General features: G+C 45.4%; 1 protein-coding gene across 2 annotated transcripts; it reads right to left on the reverse strand.

Moving 5' to 3' along the window:
- Positions 1-304: 304 nt before the first annotated feature.
- On the reverse strand, positions 305-3,360 carry slc35g2b (solute carrier family 35 member G2b). Of its 2 annotated transcripts, none has more exons than XM_084326325.1 (2): positions 3,252-3,360; positions 305-1,653 (listed from the first exon to the last, which is right to left on the reverse strand). In XM_084326325.1, exon 2 carries the CDS (start codon positions 1,622-1,624, stop codon positions 371-373), a length of 1,254 nt encoding a protein of 417 aa, XP_084182451.1. In that variant the 5' UTR covers positions 1,625-1,653; positions 3,252-3,360; the 3' UTR covers positions 305-370. The 2 variants fall into 2 exon arrangements, with proteins under 2 accessions (XP_084182451.1, XP_084182452.1); XM_084326326.1 differs by lacking the exon at positions 3,252-3,360 and adding an exon at positions 3,025-3,080.
- Between the last annotated feature and the right edge of the window lie 11,255 nt (positions 3,361-14,615).

Consider the following 14,615-nt stretch of genomic DNA (forward strand, 5'->3'; position numbering starts at 1 on the left):
TGAGTGAAACATCACACCTTGTCAATATCAGGAAATGGGTCATTTCACATTGCCACACCAGACCAAATCCAATATGGTTTTGTTTTCTGATGCAAAACATATGAATTGGATGGAAGATCAAAGTGTTCTCGCCAACCATTTGATATTATAGACGGTGTGATCTCAAATCAATGCTATCAGAGGGGGGTAAAATCACCATAGAACACTTCTCTTTTATTTCACGCACAAATATTAAGACATTACACAATTGGCACTCCTCCGACAACACAACGATACAAAATCAATAGATCCGGACATTCTTGAAATTGCACATGAATCGAGCAACATTGTAAACACATGGACACACACACAGCCACTCCCAGAGGCGACTTCATTTGACGGGCGATTCGAGGATCTCCTGATAATCCTGCCGAATGGCCCTGCTCACCCTGTACAGCTTGACCCCCGTCAGGGTGAACACGCTGACCATGATGACCAGCCCCCCGATAACATCGTAGACGGACGGGATCATCCTCAGGACGATGAGCTGGAGGAGCATGGCCACCACGATCTCCAGGTGCTGAACGGTGCTGACCAAGGCCGGGTGGAACTTGTTGAGGGCGTAGTAGACGCCGAGGAACGCCACGGTGGAGCAGATACAGATCCCAATGAGGTAGCCCCAAGTCTCCCCGTCCAGAGGGACGATGGGCTCCTGCATGATGAACATGGTGGAGGCGCCCCACACCGTGCCTGTCCAGCCGAAGGTGAAGAGCGCCGTCCACATGCTCACGCGCTCCTTGATGGCCCGGTAGACGATCATGGAGAGGGCGGCGGTCAGGCCCGCCATCACCGTCATCGTGTAGCCGAAGGCCTCCTTCCAGAAGATCAGCCGGGACTTCTCCTCACCCGCCACGTTGGGGACCATGACCAGGCACAGGCCGAACACGCTGCCCACGACCGTGACCACGTCTGTGTAGCCCAGCCTCTCGTCCAGCAGCAGGAACGCCAGCACCGCGCTGAACACGGTGGTGGAGGCACGCCACATGATGGTGCCGTTGCTCGGCGGCACGATGGCGAAGGAGGTGTAGGCGCAGGTGATGGAGATGACGTTACAGACACCGTAGAAGAAGAGACGCAGGCGGTAGCCCTTGGGGCCGAAGGGGGCCTCCTGGTAGTAGAAGACCACCAGGATGGATAGCACTTGGATCACCGAGCGGATGAAGAGCAGCTCCAGGGAGGGCACTTTGGAGCGGTCGGCAGCCAGGCGGGTGATCAGCGCCACGCAGCCGTGGGCCACCGCCGCTCCGAACAAAGCCATCCAGGTGACCCTGGAGGCCAGGACGTTGGCCTCGCCAAAGCTGGCCAGCTGGCCCCCGACCCCCTTGTCCCTCTGCTGCACCCCTGACGGCCTAGGCTGGGCGTCCATGGTCCCAAAGAAAGTCCTGCCGCCTTTAGTGTCCGACACCAGTCTCTTTCCAGCGTTGGCCTCTGCGAACGCCCCAAACTCCTCAAAGGAGGGCGCGTCATCGTAGCCCTCGTCGCCGGGCTGGGGGAAGTGGGTGGCATACTTCACCGTCACCGTGTTGGGGTGGATCTTCACCCTCTTCTTGGATCCTTGCTGCAGCTTGGACGGAGATACATCCATGTTTCTGTATCAGTCGAAAAGGGGGAAATCTGCAATGTAAAAATTTGAAATCCCAGTGAGGTGTTATTACTGTGTAATATGACTCACATGCCACTCAGACAGTGTTGCCCTCCGGTCAGATTTTTTTTTGCTTACTCAACATAGAGGTTCTGGAGAGAAAAACGTTTACATAATTCATCACTCACTGCCTCAGTACCCAACCCCCTCCCCCTCCCACCACCACCATATACCCCCACCCTCTCTACTCTCTCTCTCTCTCTCTCTCTCTCTCTCTCTCTCTCTCTCTCTCTCTCTCTCTCTCTCTCTCTCTCTCTCAGTCACTCTCACACACACATTTTTCTGCCCCATCTCACTCTGCCCTTTTACCCTGTCTACCCTCTACTCTCATGTGTTGTGCTCCATCTATATATATCCGGCGTTAGCTCATGTGAGCCAAGGAGCGATCATCATTTGTGAGGCTGATGCAGAGCGATGGGGATGAAGTTACATAACAGGAAACCAAGAGGAGGACGGTCGCGAGGGCTGTGCGCTCCTGCATTCATAAGGCTCCTAAACCAAACCGGTACAAATTCTGCATAAGGGATCGTGTGAAAGTGTCGAGTATTGTTTAAAGCTTGAGGGTTCCCTCGGTCATAAAGATTGCCTCCTAAATTGTGACAGTAACCTGAGGTTTGCTTCATATAAGATGAGTGCTGCTGCAAGTGTCTCTCCAAATTGATTTGGAAGAACTGGAAAAATAATAACAACGTGTGATTTAAAACAATTGCCTCAGGCTAGAGGAACACATTGAATTATACCGTATAAAAAACTGCATGTGAATATTGCTTTTTAGAGAAGATACAGAGCTTAATAAAAAAAAATCCCCCAAAAGGAACATCATTAAATGATCACTAGACATGTTTGACAGCATAATGTTGAGACTCAGAGAAAGAAAAAAACATTCTATATTATTATGGGCTGATCACTACCACCTCCTGTAATCTATCAAACAATAAAACCCCAATATCTCAAAACCACAAGGGGGCAGAAACATGTTACACCCCCCCCCCTTCTCTCTCCACCTCTTTCTCTGAATCTATCTTACTTCATATTTCATACTATTTATAATTATAATATTTAACGTGGTTACGGAATCCCCTCCATTCATCTTTGTTAAACAATAGCCTACTATGGGGGTTGACAGTCAATTGTATGATGATTTATAAGGGTGAATCCAAGAAAAGCCGTAAAAAAGCTAAATTCCACGAGAATGGGTGAACAATTTCGCGTGAGACGGTGGTCTGTCAAATATACAGATTGATGCGTTCGTTTGAGTAGCCTAATGAAAGTATTTGTATAAAAAGCATTATAATTGCCGTACAAAATGTAAAAAAACAAACAAACAATTTTTTTTAACTTACATTGAGAAAATGATGTAGAGAGGATGTGTACCGTGAAGTCAGCTGCTATTTTCTTCGCAGATCACATTAAATCGTCTTTTCTTTTCAAGTCAATAGATTGATGGCAATATCGGCGAGCATTTTTTTTTCATTTAAAATAACGACCAATCTTATATAGTCAAACAATATTACCAATGGACAACAGCGAGAAATCCATGACATGACAATAATGATGCAAAGCATCTTACCTTTTGCTTTGAGTAAGTTCCTATCGATGCACGAGCTAGGTTTGTGTCATAAATGAAAATATTCTTTGATTTCCTGGGCTTCAAATTTGGAAAACTGCGCGTGCCATTTCTCCATCTTCCCCATATAATGGAGCGCGTTTCTTCCAAGAGGCAAGGTGTGTGCGTGTGTGTGCGCGCGTATGTGTGTATGCAGTGCACGAGATGTTCTCCACGCCTTCGATGGATGGATGCTGGGGAAAGGGTTGAGAAGGGAAGGAAAGCGAGCTCAACTTTCGTCACAGCTAGTGGTCTCTCCCCCTCCCGAAGACCCCCCCCCCCTCATATAGACCCGCTCTAAATTGTGTTCCCCCATCATGTAACAAAAGAGAAAGGATGTGCGTTCATCATCATCATCATCATCATCATCATCATCATCATTGCCATCTCGACTCGGCTTGACCCTGGTTCACTCACTTTTATGAGGATATTTGATTGATTTATAGGATTTAGAGATGTATAGGCTTATTATCAAGCATATCTCATAGGTCTATTAAATTATTTTCCAATTAAACTGAGGAGTATAGACAGATGCCAAATTATATTATATTATTACTATCTACTATAAAAGCCAATTAATTGAGCAATTAGCCAAAGAAATAATGATAATAATTTTTGTATGGTGTTTGGTGGTCACTCCATGCCCTCTCATTCTTTCACCGACGAGAGGGAGGGTCTGGTTCCCAGTGTGGCATCACAGACTGCAGCCGGAATCTTCCCATCCCTCATTTGCACTAGAAAGGAATCTCACGGGAACAGCCATGCCTGCATTACCAACCGGGCATACCAGGCAAATTCCCCAGGGCCCCAGACTATATCGGGGGCCCTGACCACCAGAAGCCCAGTCTCACTAATTCACTAATCACTAAGTCTTCTTCCTGGAGAAACAGCCCTCTCAGAGTTATGTAGTCCCTGTGACAGACCCCCCTGGGGAGCCCATAGCACTTTTTTGCCCTGAAAACCCCTAGTGGCATAATACGTCCATGTGTGCAAGGGGGCCATTACCTGCTCTCAACCACACTCTTCACACCAAAGAGCTTGTTAGGCTACCATAGAAGACCAGCGTTGTAATAGACATTTAATAATTCAATGTGACAAAAAGGCTTTCCTGATTCTTTTGGTATTTTTATTTGATTGAACCTTTATTTAACCAGGTAAGTCATTAAGGACACATTCTTATTTACAGCAGGCAGGCAGCTGATCCACGCCAGGCAGGCAGGACTTCAGGTGACGAAACGGATGGTCATCAGATTCCCTGGTGAATTGACTTCCCAGATGGACTGAGCCGAAGTAGGCTAATTAGGGCTGAATATATTAGATGATTCTGATGCTTCATGGCAATTGATTTGAACTACTATTCAGCACCACAGCAGATGAAAAAGCCTAAAGGCTGCTTACAGTGTTTGTGATGCTGAACAATTGTCTTTCTTCATTTCAACATAAGGTTATTTACATTTTCCATAAATGGCCGTCGGGTTTATCAGGTTATTGATCGGGGGTTCATGCATAATCTATCATGCTCTCCTTTTCAACATCACAGGAAAAAGATCTGTGAAAGTGTACCAGGTTTGTTGCTCACAGTGAAACTCGCTGTACGCCTGGAATTTTCTCAGCTGAAACATGTATGTGGTTTTTACCTTTTGTGTGTGGGGGGGGGGGGGGGGGGGGGGGGTGGGGCAGTCATCTGGCAATCCGGAGGTTCCCAGTTTGATTCTTGCTCTTCCCGGGCAGCGTGTGTAAGGGTCCTTGAGCAAGACACTTAACCCTTAACTGCTCCCGATAAGCAGGTTGGCACCTTGCACGGTCAGTGTGTGAATGTGTGACTGACTGGGTCAAATGTGAGGAACAAATTGTAAAGCGCGTTTGGATAAAAAACGCTATATAAATGCACCATTTACCATTTTATTTACCAAATGTTAATTCCACAAAGATATTTGATTCAACTCTATAATATAAGCAAAACACATATTATACACATATTCTGATTTGAGACATTCACCATTTACATTTAGTATTTTAGTTGACACTTCTATCCAAAGCGACGTACAGATTGTGTACACCTCCAGCGACACCTCCAGCGACACTTGAACAAGAAGTGCTATTGTTTGTCTAACAGTGCCATACTCGAGTGCTTCACTTGGAGTGCATAGCAAACGCAGACAATAAGACAAAAATAAATCACGGATTGGGGCTTTAATAAAGAAATAACTGAGCTCCATAGTTACATTTTTAATGCGCTAGGACCCTAGGTTTTCACATGCTGAAGGAAAATCTTTAGTTTCATGAAGCTGTCGGGCAGCGGTAGCAGTGTGTTCTGTAGGTCCTTGATCAATGACTGTGGAGTTTGCCAACAGCAGGGATTTCTTTTGAAAACCGCTGGGGGACAACTACATTTGTCAAAAGATATATATATATATATACATCTTTTACACATCTTTTTTGTGTGTTCGTATTTCTGTGTAAGTGTAATGAAATGTTAGGTTGCCATTCTGCTCATCGAACCACATTGACAGTACAGGAAATGTGAAGCAAGCAAGGCTGCAATGCTTATTCCTCTTAGCCTTCAGAATGAACCCGTGTCCACGAGTTGAAATTCAAGGACTGTCGACCAAACCTTACCTGAGAGATGTATGCATTCTTCTGGAAATGGATGAATTGCTCAAGGTATTGTGGAGATTAACATTTTCTTCTACAATATTTCTGTAAGCCAGGTTCCTTTCCAGAATCTGCTCTTCACAAACAACCTAATGATGACTTGCTCAGATGATGAATGCTGTGTCTTTACAAAGTATTACGCAATTAAATATTGAAGAACTGAAAACATTACAGTATAACAACATGCAATTAAAACAATTACCTCAGGCTAGAGGAACACAATGAATTACACCAAGTAAGAAACTGCATGTGGATATGTGGTGTGTGTGTGTTCATTATTTCCCCCATTAACCTTTACTTAACCAGGTTAGACCCATTGAGATAAAAATATTTTCCAAGAGCGACCTGGCCAAGTACAGCAGTTTCATGCAGTACATGCAGTACACGCACGCACGCACGCACACACACACACACACACACACACACACACACACACACACACACACACACACACACACACACACACACACACACACACACACACACACACACACACACACACACACACACACACACACACACACACACACACACACACACACACACACACACACACACACACCTAAACTCCAGGATCTAGTCACTCTTAATTAATTTAAAGGCATGGTGAAAGCTATAGAAACAGACTCTGTTGATGTTTTTAATTGTCTTAATTGAAATAGGATTAGGCTACATGGCTTCCTTGCACTTTTATTGTGTGTGTGTGTGTGTGTGTGTGTGTGTGTGTGTGTGTGTGTGTGTGTGTGTGTGTGTGTGTGTGTGTGTGCGTGCGTGCGTGCATGCGTGTGTGTGTCTTCTGTTAAGCGCCATGGGTTCCTTGAAAGGTGCTATATACATTTAAGAAATTATTATTATCCTCACTGTTCACTGTTCCTCTCAGGCAGTGAATTCACACTGTCAGTCTGCCAGTCTCTGTAGACAGGTGGCAGAATCCACATTTAGCAGATACATTAGAATAAATACAGTTTTCTACCTCACTAATTAACAGGAAAAATAGAAAATACTGCTCTCTCGCTCTCATCTTTCTTTCTTTATGTCCTCATCTACGTGGCATTAATAATGCATAACATCTCAACCGAGCATGTGGTGACCATTGACCAGCACGAGCTGGTCAATGGTCAACTCTTATTGTCTTATTCCCTCTTGTTCCCTAAGCATTCAATTTCTTTGTTTGGAATATTGGTCAGGTTGCCTTGCAGCTCATTGAACCTGATTATTATTTTTGTATCCTCTTTTTCTCCGCCTGATTTTCTATGCTTTTTTCTCCCCATCCCAATTTTGTCGTTATGCCAATTCCCCCCCTCCCCTACCTGGTCGTTGTGCGCATGTTCCTCCTACTGGTCGGTACAAGGGAACCCTGAAGTCTACCACATGCTTCCTCCGACACATGCGGAGACAGCCAGTGGCTCTCTTGTGGTGTGTTTCTTGTCCTCGTGTCTGACTAGGAGCATGCAGCGCAGCCCGGTCAGGCTATTAAAATCAATGGGTGTCAAGGAGCCACTGACATGCGCCGACAAGGATGTTGTCCCCCAGGTGTGAGCCTACATAATGGAGACCCTTAATAACTCTAGAATAGATAGAGGTTGTCTTGTAAATCGATAAGTAGCCTTGCTAATGTAATATTGCCGCCCGTGGGCGATAGTGTCTTCTCTGCGTCTATTCAGTGTGACGCTGCATGGGCCCGGCGGGGCTTTTTGTGGACACCCTGCAGTTTTTCTACATGCATGCGTGTTAAGGATGTTGACAGATTATCGACGGAGTTAAAACACATGGACGCAGAATTAATCGTAAGCAATGCTCAATGTGGACTCGGTGTAACATAATTCATCCATTCATTGCACACAATGTTCACATACACACACTCACTTTACATTTACATTTAGTCATTTAGCTGAGGCTTTTATCCAAAGCGACTTACAAGTTCTGTACGACAAGTCATCAGGAAGGGCACAACTCTATCAGCTGAGTTTGATTGATTGATTGAAAATTGTATTAACAGATTGCAGAATGGGTACAATACAGTACAGCTCAATACACACACAATTGTTAAGGGAATGCAGACCAGAGAAAGACTTTCCTCTTGTTTACATCAGGGTCCCCCATTTTCATTTCATCATATATGACATACATGACATACAGATAGACAGTACTGATAGCTTTCTATCTATGTTCTTGTCTGACTCTGGAGAAGACAGTAAGTACATTTCCCTTAATGTTGGCATGTTCCTTTAAGGTCTCTTGTGCACAGTCTGAACTTGGAAGGTCAGCCTTTTGTTTTAGTGCACCAACTTCCTGGAATGATAATAAGCTGAAAATCCATTCTCTGCTGACCTATGGTCAGTTTAGGGCCATGATCGTAAAACCTCCCTGGCACAGTGTGTTTCTATCTGTGTTTTGCTCAGATTTGATTGTGTTTTTAACTTTTTATCTATGCCTATCTATCTATCTATCTATCTATCTATCTATCTATCTATCTATCTATCTATCTATCTATCTATCTATCTATCTATCTATCTATCTATCTATCTATCTATCTATCTATCTATCTATCTATCTATCTATCTATCTATCTATCTATCTATCTATCTATCTATCTATCTATCTATCTATCTATTTCACTTCATTCATTCCACCCTCTCCATCACTCTCTGTGGAAGCCGCTTGTTTGTTAGTTGTTTGCTACAGAGAAGCAGTCTCATCTCATTAGTCAGGTGATATTTGGGGGGGGGGGGGGGGGGGGGGTGGCTCCTGGTGGACGGGTGGGTGGGGAGGGGGGGGGGGGGGGGTCTCTGTTTTGCATTCAACACAAATGGTTGGTGACGTTTACACCTGCCTAGTCCATCTGATGGTAAATTACATGCATTCATCTTCCATTGTCTGGAGGTTAGGCCATCTGTCAGCGATTAAAGTACAGAATGTGTTTATTTCTCTGATTAGCTGAAGCACTAGCACTTTCACTGCTGGGATGACGGACAGGTCGCTACAGTCATATAGGAATAAGAGAGTGCAGATGTTTTTAGTCTCCCTGTGTGTATCAGTGCCTGTGTGTGTGTGTGAGTGTGTGTGTGAGCGTACATGCTCACACACACACTCACACACACACACACACACACACACACACACACACACACACACACACACACACACACACACACACACACACACACACACACACACACACACACACACACACACACACACACACACACACACACACACACACACACACACACACACACACACACACTCATTACTGCCTACGCCCATAGTCTAAATCTGCAGCTCCTGGCTCTAACTGAGACCTGGATAACCCCCAATAACTCATCAACACCTGCAGCATTATCTACAAACTATAACTTCACTCACACACCTCGACCTTCCAGACGGGGTGGAGGCACTGGCCTCATGACATCTCCTTCATGGGCTACAAACTTAACACTCACTCTCCTCTCTCGAATATCATGCAGTATCTGTCTCTAATCCTTTCAATCTCACCATTGTTACACTCTATCGCCCTCCAGGTCCGCTCGATCACTTCACAGATGAGCTGGACATGCTTCTAAGCTCCTTACCGGAAGATGGTACCCCTCTCCTTCTATTGGGTGACTTCAACCTGCCTGACTCATCTCAGTCAGTCATAGTGGTCTCCCTCCTACAATCGTTTGACCTGACTCCCACTGCCATGCCTCCCACCCACAAAGCAGGCAACTCCTTGGATCTCATATTTTCCCGTAACTCCAGCATCATTAACACCACGGTAACTCCCCTACATGTATCTGACCATTCCTTCATATCACTAACTCTCATGCTTAACCGAAAGGTCTTCACCCCAACTCAAACCGTCTCACTCAGATGCAACCTGCCCTCCCTATCCCCCTCCACCCTCTCCTCTGACATACTATCCGCTCTACCTTTGAGTGACACCTTCTCTGCTCTCTCCACAGAGATGGCAACCTCCACCCTCCTCTCAACCCTTGCAACCTCCTTCGACAAGCTCTGTCCCCTCGTTGAGAAACTTGCCCGCCGTTCCCCACCCAGTCCATGGCTGACAGATCCAGTGAGAGAACAAAGACAGGTCCTGAGAGCGGCTGAGAGGAAGTATAGAAAGTCACGCCTCACTGCTGACATCGACACATATCACAACCTCTTGTTAACATTCTCCAAAACCATTACTAATGCCAAAGCTTCTTTCTTTCACCATAGGATCGAGGCCTCTGCCAAGAATCTTCGCAAACTGCATGCTACCATGTCCTCCCTCCTCACTCCCCCCCCACCCCCTCCTCCCTCATCTTTCTCTGCCGAAGACTTCGCAATCTTCTTTGAGGAAAAAGTGGAGAACATCCGCAGCTCCTTCTCCCAACCCCCACCCATTCCAAATGCTGAATCGAGAACCTCATCCTTCACTCTGTCATCTTTCTCTCCCATTACAGAAGCCGAGACCCTGACACTGGTAACATCGAACCGTCCGACTACATGCCAGCTGGACCAGCTACCCTCCCCACTCCTCCAGACCATAGCACCGGACATCCTTCCATTCCTAACTGCAACCATCAACTCCTCACTCAACTCGGGGGTGGTCCCCACCTCCCTAAAACAAGCCAGAGTCACGCTGCTAAAAAAAAACCCAACCCTGAACCCCACCGTCATAGGCAACTACCGTCCTGTCTCTCTTCTCTCCTTCCTTTCTAAAACACTTGAACGTGCTGTATCCAACCAACTTACTGCTTATCTCTTACAGAACAACCTCCTAGACCCTAATCAGTCTGGCTTCCGGACTGGCCACTCCACAGAAACGGCCCTCATTCCGGTCACAGAGGCACTTCACTTAGCAAAAGCGAAAGGCCTCTCCTCTGTCCTGATTCTCCTAGATCTATCTGCAGCCTTTGACACAGTCAACCATCAGATCCTCCTCGCGGCTCTCGCAGGAATGGGAGTGGCTGGCTCTGCGCTGACATGGCTAACATCATACCTCAATGACCGCTCCTACCAAGTGTCATGGAGAGGGACCCTGTCGGCCACCCGCCCCCTGTGGACGGGTGTCCCCCAAGGCTCGGTTCTAGGACCCCTTCTCTTCTCCCTCTACACTAAATCACTGGGTAACATTATCACGTCTCATGGCTTCTCCTATCATTGTTATGCCGACGATACTCAACTCTTTTTCTCCTTCCCTCCCTCAGATATCCACGTCTCTGAGCGGATCTTTGCCTGTCTGTCCGACATCTCCGCCTGGATGATGACCAACCACCTCAAACTGAACCTAAGCAAAACAGAATTGCTCCACCTGCCGGCCAAATCCTCCCCCCTGACCGACCTTTCCATCACAGTCGAGAATGCAGCTGTGACCGCGTCCCAGACCGCCAAGAACCTTGGTGTTGTCCTCAACGACCAGTTGAACTTCTCTGCTCACATTGCAGCGACACCCAGAACCTGAGCAACGTCAGAAGGATCCGCCCCTTCCTGACAAAAGAAGCCACCCAACTCCTCGTCCAATCAACAGTCATCTCCCGCCTCGACTACTGCAACGCACTGCTTGCTGGCCTCCCGGCCACTGCCACTAAGCCTCTTCAACTCATTCAGAACGCAGCGGCCCGCCTGATCTCAAACCTACCGAAGTCGGCCCATGTCACCCCACTTCTTAGGGACCTGCACTGGCTCCCCATTGCTGCACAAATCCGCTTCAAGGCCCTCGACCTAGCATACCGTGCGGCAAAGGGAACCGCTCCTGCCTACCTCCGGTCAATGGTCTCTAACTACACACCCTCAAGACCCCTATGCTCTGCATCTTCTGGCTGCCTCAGACCTACTCCTATCCAAGCTCCGGGAGGGTCATCAAAGAGAAGTCGCCTATTCTCAGTCCTTGCCCCACAATGGTGGAATGAACTACCCACCCCAGTTAGGACAGCCAAAACCCGTCCAATCTTTCGCCGTCGACTAAAGACGCACTTCTTCAACCATTATCTGAATTAATTTTTTTTTTAAATAAATAAAAATCTAACCCTAACTACTGTCATGCACTTGTCCTAATAAACTAACCTACACTGTAGCACTCAACACTTTGATGAACATTGTTACTCAGCTGATAGAGTTGTGCCCTTCCTGATGACTTGTCGTACAGAACTTGTAAGTCACTTTGGATAAAAGCGTCAGCTAAATGACTAAATGTAAATGTAAATGTAAACATGCGCACGTCCACAAAAGCACAAACACAAAGACAGGGGCACGGATAACCCATTCAGCTTGTGCATCTATTGCAGGAATCCTAATTTAGAGGAACCAGGGGTGAGTTGTATGGGGCAGGTGACTCATCACAACACTGTATCCAACTGTGAGCTCCTGGGAACATCAACAGAACCAAGGAGAATCCAGATAAGCTGAGACGCTGACAGACCAATCCCAATGCCCTTCCCTTGAGCCTACCTCTAGTTTTGGAGTGCTCTTGACTTGGTAGTGGTCTTTCAGAACGCAGCTAAAAGACTTGATTGTCCCCAAGGGGAAATTCAACAATACATACAACATCATATCAAAGTACATCCAGCACACAGCAACTACATACAATAACAGCAGCACACGCTCATTGTTCAGCGAGGCCTTCTGTTCAAGGCGGCTATGGCTGTGGAATCAGGCTTTTACCAAAGCGATCCCTTCTGTATCCCAGAAGGGCCCCGAAAAGGGATAAGGGATGACATCTTTACCTAGGAAATAGGACACCACTCGTTACGTCATGAGTGGCTGACGCTGTTGTTTCGACATGCTGCGTTTTCCCCTGCGATTCACTGATGTACAACAGTTGTGTCTCCTGAATTTAAATATGAATGCATTTATATGTCTAATTTGTGGAAATATACAGTATGATAATGGTAACGTGATAATACTGCTCAGAGACAAGACTTCATTGAATCTGTTTGAACCAGAAATTGCTTTATTATTTCAGAGCTGAACCTTCAAATTACAAAGATATTCTTGAACTTCTTTTTAAATATGTACATTTAATGTAAATATAATGCACATGAATAGATTTTTTTTAAATGTGGATGGAACATCTAACGTGTTGACACCTTATTGCTAAATATATTGCTGTACCAGATAACAGTGATGAAGATTGCATCATGTTAAGAAGATAAGTATCACAGATATGTACACATTGGCAGCAAATACAACAGTCATGTCACTCATTTCCACAGCTGTTCTTCTTTGTAAATTGTTCCTAGTTTTCTGCTCTGAATTTTATTAGTTGCCTGGTTTGCTCAGGAGTCCCTGGAATGTTACCACATGATTAATATAGTACTATATTACTATGCATTTTTTAAAAGCCTGTTGCTTGCTACCATTATCAACTATTATATATATTTTTGTATACTTTATTGTGTCAATGAAGTCACTCTACATTTAGGTATAGTATATGTACAACACACATACACACATATATACATATCAACATTATTAACTATTATAGTGACAAATCTGACCAAATGCAGGACAGAACAAGAGATTATTGACAATAGCCAGGAAGTCCTGTCCATAGGAATGTCTGCCCTGCACTGATATCAAATTAACGATGTTTTCAAGCTTCATACGCGGAAATAACTAACGTTACTATCACTCACAAATCATTGTTTACACAGTTCTATTGACATCTGAAATATTTGATATAACGATCCAATCACATGCATTTACATTAAGCGATGATATACCAATGGATATAAAAGTATTTGCATTATTATTTGCAAAGATATTTATATTCATGGATTCTTTCCCCACACTAGTAGCCATTTTTAATGTTACACTGCTCAGTTTGCAAAGCATTCTGGGAATGTTCTTCTACCACTCCATTTGAAGGGCTAGAGGACCACTACCCCTCGATCCCCAAACGAAACGGGACACCATACCCTACGTGCAAAACAGAGAGGTAGGTTAGGGCAAAGTGATAGGTGGTAGGGCCAGGGGGGAGGGGGGATTGGGATTGAGCTGTCTTTATAATGGCCATAGGTGTAGGCTTCATTTGGGGGGTGTACAGTTCTTCTAAAAACAGAAACAGCTAAGTATAACCCTCCTAAATGCTCAGTATAACATATAGGCCTGCTGTTGTGAGGAAAGTAATAGTTTTCTCCATTTCCCATCTCCATTTTACCTTCGTTCATTCACATTTTGAATGGGCTGGTTTTCATTGAGAGAAATGGATGTTGAGCTATTAATAAAGGTGTGGGAATGAGTGTGTACTCTGGGATAAGTGATGTGATCACCTGAATAGTGTTCAGATGGTGCGTCTGGAGGATGTGACACGCTGTAGGGCAAGAGAAGAGTGTGGAACACGGAAGTGGCTCACAAGGGAGTTAAATTAACTGTAAATTGGCCGGAGGTTCCCGGTTCAATTCCTGCTCCTCCCGGGCAGTGTGTTGAAGTGTCCTTGAGCAAGACACTTAACCCCTAATAGCTCCTGATGAGCAGATTGGCACCCATGGTTTCCTCCGCCATTGGTGTGTGAGTGAATGAGTGAACAAATTGTAAAGCGCTTTGGATAAAAGCGCTATATAAATGCAGCCATTTACCATTTAGATCTTCCCCATGTTAACACTTCCTTTGGCCAATCCTCTTTCCAATTTGCTGCTCCCAGCAGTTGGAACGAGATGCAAAAGACTTTGAAAATGGACAAATGAATCCCCCTCACTACTTTTA

Source organism: Notolepis coatsorum (genome assembly GCF_963971535.1).
Source record: "Notolepis coatsorum genome assembly, chromosome: 12".
Taxonomy (NCBI): domain Eukaryota; kingdom Metazoa; phylum Chordata; class Actinopteri; order Aulopiformes; family Paralepididae; genus Notolepis; species Notolepis coatsorum.